The sequence below is a fragment of the Rutilus rutilus genome, assembly GCF_951802725.1.
Source record: "Rutilus rutilus genome assembly, chromosome: 17".
NCBI classification, from domain to species: Eukaryota; Metazoa; Chordata; class Actinopteri; order Cypriniformes; family Leuciscidae; genus Rutilus; species Rutilus rutilus.
In genome coordinates this window covers 20,900,728-20,907,300 of record NC_140230.1, presented here as the reverse complement: position 1 = coordinate 20,907,300, position 6,573 = coordinate 20,900,728, and the positions used below count along the sequence as shown (strand labels likewise).

General features: G+C 36.2%; 1 protein-coding gene across 1 annotated transcript; it reads right to left on the bottom strand.

Annotated features, from left to right (window-relative positions):
- Positions 1-575: 575 nt before the first annotated feature.
- mylipb (myosin regulatory light chain interacting protein b) lies at positions 576-6,573 on the bottom strand. The gene is made up of 7 exons (XM_084386009.1): positions 6,321-6,573; positions 5,573-5,763; positions 3,398-3,583; positions 3,048-3,245; positions 2,770-2,934; positions 1,788-2,205; positions 576-1,359 (listed from the first exon to the last, which is right to left on the bottom strand). The coding sequence occupies exons 1-7, from the start codon at positions 6,405-6,407 to the stop codon at positions 1,192-1,194; spliced, it is 1,413 nt and encodes a 470-aa protein (XP_084242135.1). The 5' UTR covers positions 6,408-6,573; the 3' UTR covers positions 576-1,191.

The following is a 6,573-nucleotide window of genomic DNA, read 5'->3' as shown; positions in this document are numbered from 1 at the left end:
TATTTAACTGGCCATGCTCTGTAAAAAGAAGCATAACACTGTCAGGTATTTGCTTTACTGATATTCAATAGTTGTCTTTACTGTACTCTACTGTACTGCCACTTCAGAATCATGATAACATTATATTAGTTATAACCTTTGCCATCAATTCTGACACGTCAGCCACTGTACATATCAGTTCTGTAACACATACAGTATATATCGCTAGTTGCACATACAAGTTATACGTGCAAAACGTGAGTCTCATAACTTTACAATGGGACTGTACAGTACAGCATGGTTCATAGACTGGACCACTGTTGGAGAGTTTTGTTGATATTGCCTGGTTAGATAATGTTAAGTTTCATCAATGTTTGCTTGTTCAACATTTTTATATTTACAAAAAAATATAATACAGCTAAATATGAGTGAGTGGATCAAGAGAAAAAGTCTGAGTTTGTGAGTTTGACTATAGTATTACAGTTTGCATGACCAAGGGGTACACATGGAAAGGTGTAATATATTACTGTATACTGGAGAATTAATCTATACTAGAATTAATTAAACAAAACAAATATAATAATACCAGGCAGGTATTAAAAGGTGTGTAAAAGCTCTTTATTCTATTTGGATACGGATGAAATACATGCAGTATAAAAGAGGACATAACTCTTTGTTATTTAGACCTTTTTGTAATATAGTGCATTAAAGGCTTATTTTGTGAATACTGCAGTAGCACTAGAAAGAAACCCATTTCATGTAATTAAATGAAATATATTGTTCGAAATATTTGTACAATAAAACTGCATACACAAACACAAACAAAGACAAATATAAAATAAACCTTTAAAAATCCTTTCTGATAAAGAATATAGTTGATGATGTGGAGTGTTAACAACTACATTTGTATTGACTTGTGCATTCTGATACAGTACATAAAACAATCATAGGAAATGTTACTGTGTACCGTGCACAACAGTTGCCTCCAGTGTAAACGGTTTATTCATTTTTAGGCCTGTAATGTGCACACTATGAAAAATAACAGTATGATTAGCAGTAGTCAGAATTTTTTGAGGTACTTCTGGATAGCAAGCCTCACTCTGTGCAGTTCAGCTTACTTAATAGAACCACTAAATAGTTTCTCCTAACATTTCTTCTGTATTTTTAAAATAGTCTGTGGCCAATAGTGTCCATGTGTAGATGTTCTCCATCCTACAGCTGGCAGGTGTGTTCTTTATTGGCACAATCCTCTGAGATGGCAGTCCCGCTGGGCACACTGAAGGTAGTGGTTTTTGCCTCTGCCAGGCCAAGTAGACTGGCACAGGTGGGTAAATAGACATGCTGAACACGGTCCACTTCTGAGCGGCAAACTGGGCAACACTGATAAGAGAGGAAAGAAGGTAAAATATCACGAATGTCACCTCTATATATTTTCTTTATTGTTCTTGTTAATTATGCAGTTGGGTGATGTGCCAGTTTTACTGAACTGATATAACACTTCTGTGATGTCAGAATGTCAAATTCAAAAGGTCATAGGACTGCTGCGTAACGAAAATGTCTGATTATCAAGATCTTCAGCCTGAACAGCCGCTAATGGTCGATGACACATGTCGAGAAATATGCCAAGAGGGTAACCAGAGGTTATGTAAACCTAATAGTGCAAGTTCTCTTAATCATTAACTTAACTGGTCAATTTAGATGACGATTCCTAAGCATGAGAAAATCACACTTTGATTTTATATTGTCATGACTGTTGAATATGCTATATATATATATATATATATATATAGTAATGATGCAATAATCACCTGAAGTTGGCTGGCACACTTATAGCAGCAGAACATGTGTCCACAAGGACAGAAAGCAGCATTGATCTCCTGTTCGCAGCACAGAGCGCAGGTCAGGGCATCTTGTAGCATTTGGAGCTTCTCCTTGAGAATGTGAGTTTCTCTGCAGCCGACACACATTCGCTTTTCCCTTTCAACTTTTATCTGTCTCAGCGGCGAGTGACTGTAACTGTCTCTTGGGCTCCCACATCCATTCACAGCCATCCCTGCATTGAACAGGGCTCGCCGGGCACGGTCATACACTTCTTTGGATGTGCGCTGAATGTCAAAGATGTACCTTTTACCAAGGTCAATGCTTTCATTGAGGAAGAGGGAGGCCAGGTGACCCTTGAAGTCACGGCTATATTGCATCTTCACCGTGCTCATTACAGTGTCACACCTGAAGAGTTAAGTTCAAAATGTGTTAAATAAAACATGGGTATTAAATTGTTTTAATGTTGTTTTATTGTTCTAAAAATGTACAATATGTATTGATCATTAACGGAGCCCATAAAGTTTAGGTATTGCTTCCTTACATCAAGTTCAAAATTGAAGCAAATTCAGTAATTAAACACAGTTGAATTATTGTTAGCAATAACTAAAATTAAATAACATTAAAATATTTTTGTTTATTGAAATAAAATTAAAAAGTAGCTTAACTGGGAAATTTTTCTGTTTTCTATGACTCAAAAAAAAAAAAAAACATGCTACAACAAAAATGCTAAAACTTAATTTAAAATAAATAAAATAAAACTAGAATAAACTTTCACAGAGTGAATACCAACAAAAACTAAAGTGAAAATGCTAATTTAAAAACAAAATAGAAAAAAATTCGAAATTCAAAACTAGAACAACCCTGGTTGAACAGAATGAACAGAAACATTAAACGCTTAAAGGTTTATTTCATCCAAAAATGAAAATCCCTTTACTCTAGCAAGTCTAATAGAATTATAACAGTATTCACCTATAGAAGGAATGAATCTCCGTGATAGCGCGATATAGTCCATTGGCGGCACAAGGACTGATGAACTTAAAAAGGAGAACCATACTGTCCCCACTGTCCTTTGTGATGGTCACATACACATTCCTTCCAGACTGAGTGGCCATTTGAATGACTGGGTATACGATTCTGGGGAAAAAAGATTCGATTCAGATTTTGAATCAGAAATCATGGTATAGAAACATTTATTTTAAATCTTTAAATGACCTATACTTAACTAATATTTCTTATATTTGTCGTACCTTTCAATAGTGGTGAAATCTGTTTTGCAGACAAACAGGCCCTCTGGTCCGACCCCGATGAGCAGCTCCTGTCCCTCAGAGTCACGCGCGGAGTGCCACTCCACGCCATAGTAGTTGAGGGAGGAAACCAGCTGCAGGGCTTGATATTCTGCTGAAGCCTGACTTACACCCTCCAATGCCTTATGCCTCAAACAAATACTGTAAAAACATGAAAGACAGCACTGTTATTACACAAAACTATCTGAATCACTTCCTTTTTTTTCTACTGCATTCAGAGAAAGAACTAGTGTTGTTTGGAGGAAGAACAAATGTTATTCTGACTGAGAATATTCACTTCCCAGTGTTCTTACTTGTTGATGGTGTCATGGCTGGGTTCTTGACCATAGATCTGTGAGTAGCAGTATTTGGCTGTGTTTTGGTTGTAATCTCCAAACTCTGCCTGAGCCAGTAGTGCACAGAGCTTGATCGCCTGCTCTGCGTCCAATCGCAAGCTTCCTTTGAAAAGCTCCTCCTTCACATGCATCAGAAACAAATGTCTGCAAAGTAACAGAAAAATACATTAAAACATTGAATAAATCTACATTTTGCAACAAAACACTGAAGTCTATTGAATGAGGAACCAGAAGCACATTAATCAAGTCTTGCACACGAATGTATATTATTTACCTAAATTGTTTTCATATGATAAATGATGTATAGAATAGAGACAAAAAGGCAAGAAAAAAGGCAAAAATTGTCCAATTTGGCTGAAACCCTAGAAATGTGGACATAATCATAAAGCAAGCAACAGCTTCTGACTGAAATGTGCTGAATCATGAATCATCGGTACAGTTTTCTTTAGTGCACTTTTTAAGTGCCTGAATTTCTAAGGCCTCTAAATTATCAACATGATCAAAACTTTGCTGAAAAAAACATTTTATACAATATTCTATGTGCTTTTTTGCACTCTGCTTGATAGTTCATACTTTTTAGCAAGTAAAAGGCCTCGTAAGGATAACTTTTATAATGTTAATAATATTAAAGATGAACATTTACTTGACTGAAGCAACTTGAATTTTTTTTTTTTGAAAAATCATGTTAAAATGGATTTATATGAATTTTATGGAAGTAGTCTGTTGTGCTGTAATAAATAATCTCATTGAATTACATTACAAGAAATCTGAATTTCATTTGACTTTTTGGCCATTTAAATAATATCATCTGCTCACATTTTTGGTCAGTTTGGACCTCTGAATAAAACTGATGTTTTTTCCTCCTCGGGTATGAGCACCATATTCTCACTATGCCATATACTATATGGGCCACAAAAGCCTGCTTTATCAAATATGATACAAAACATAACTTTTTTTGTTTTATATTTTGTCTAAAGTTTCAATAAACTGTTCCATCCACTATTATTTAGGCTTTACATGGTTAACTGAGATACTTGTTTGTGTAAATACCATGAATATTGAACCGTTTTTCAATCGTCACACTATAATATACAGCCTAGTTGTATCTCTCTAACTTTCATGCACTGTCAGCCCACTGATATTATCTAAAAAATGAGCTGGCTTGGAGCCAGGTTTACTCAGCGGTCTAAACCCAGTGAACTGAGGTAACAAAAGCAGAGTTGGGATTTCTGGCACATATTTTTTACAACTTGATATAAATCACTTGTAGAAATAGTATACATTTTGTAATTTATTCTTGATTTAGTAATTCATTTCTGGCACTAATGCAGATCAAACCTATTGGCAATTGGTGTATTTACTACAATGGATATTGCATCACAAAAAGACAAATAGTATATTAGCCAATATGTATTTCAATATAAAACAATCAAGCACACAGCCTCCACCATAATCTGTTGTCATTATCATGGATTTAAAGACTGAGAAAGACTAACAAAGGCTGATGGAGAGGGCGCTGGATCTTGTCCCACCATTGTATAAGATTATGTAAGAGGCAGAATCACATTACAACATGTTTCAACTCAGAATCAGACAAACTGACACCTCCCCACCCCCACCAACAGACGTGTCAGACGTCAGACATGACCGAACAGCTTCACTTTTCTTAAACTTTAAGAAACATCTGTAAAAACCCTCCAGAGAAATATTATTTATCTCAGCAGGCCTACATGAGGCACTCCCTAACTGAAAGAGTGCCAGTTTCAAGTGCAAACATGAACACTGGCAACTCCCTGCCACAGAGCCAGAAAGATATATAAAAAGATGTATGGAGATATGGGACAAAGGTAATAGCACAAAACCGCAGAGGCAAACAGAATTTTGATATGCTGTCACTTTAAGCAGCTGCTTCCTGTTTGAGCTCATGAGAAAAACAACTAAAAAAACAGAACTGTTATCCACGTGCCTCAAGTTCTCCAGACTGAGCAAAAATGTGAAACCTCAAAGATTCTGCAGCCACAGAGGGATCCTGTTTTTTCAAAAAAGGAAAAATACTGTTTTGCGCAGATTTGCACAAACTCTGAGCACTATGATAAAATATTGCAACTTATATTCACTTAGGAGGAGTTTCACCTGGTTTGCTCTTGCAGGATTAGATGCGGCTCCACAAAGAACTTCACTCGCAGCCTCAGTCTGCAGGGAGACAGGCAGTCCACTTGTTGAGAAATCCTGTTTCTGAGATTCATCCATAAAATCTCTCCCTTTGCACCGGTGAACTGAAGTCCAAAATAATCCACCTCTATGATTCCCATTTTCCGGCATATCTGTAAATTAAAAACAAAACCATGGTCATTTTTTTTTTTTGTCATGCATAAGTGTGTGCTTTTAACCGAAGAATGCTGGGACTTGGGCTCTTTGCACCCCTCCTCCTTTAGAAAGACAAAAGTATTACATAAGAGGGACTTTTGAAGTGGTAATGTGGTATGAGAGAACACCTGCTTTTATAGTAATTTGCTGAAACATAAGAATGACAAAAAGTTGTGTAGTTAGGTTATAAGTAACTAAAAAAAAATTGTGTATAGAGTTTTCTAAAATACTAAATACTATAGTAATAACAGCCAAAATATTCCAGTAGTTCAAATAATTTATAATGGAAAATAACTATTTAAAACAATAAACGTAATTATTTTTTTAAACAACTGATGAAACATTGATAAAGCAAAAAAAGAAGAAGAGTTTTATACAGTAGGCTAATTTGCCATGGCAATGATTACTTTTTCTTTCTATACGCTATATGATGCTAATGAGTCCTAGTACAAATGTATTTATGTAATGATTGAATAACTATCGCAACCTAAACTCGTTAATTCTAGACACTCACCTTATTGAGAATGTCCTCTCCGTTTGCTTTTGGGTCCACCTCCACTTCCAGAACCACCGAGTCCGGACGAGTTATGTGGCATAACATAGTGAATGCAGTTATTGTTTCACACACAGTCCAGGATAGCGGAGAGAACGACCTGTAGCTCAGTCACAAGGCTGACTCGTACCCCATTGGAAAAACAGCGAGAGGAGGTTTATGAAGCCCTGCTCTCTCAAGGATCCGCCTCTCCGTTATCTGATGTCCGATTCGC

Coding starts and splice junctions, on each gene's coding strand:
- mylipb (XM_084386009.1), bottom strand. CDS start 6,407: ATGTTATGCCACATAACTCGTCCGGACTCGGTGGTTCTGGAAGTGGAG. Junction 3,246..3,397: donor AGCCATGACACCATCAACAA/GTAAGAACACTG, acceptor ATGTTTTTACAG/TATTTGTTTGAGGCATAAGG. Junction 1,360..1,787: donor AGTGTGCCAGCCAACTTCAG/GTGATTATTGCA, acceptor CTCTCTTATCAG/TGTTGCCCAGTTTGCCGCTC.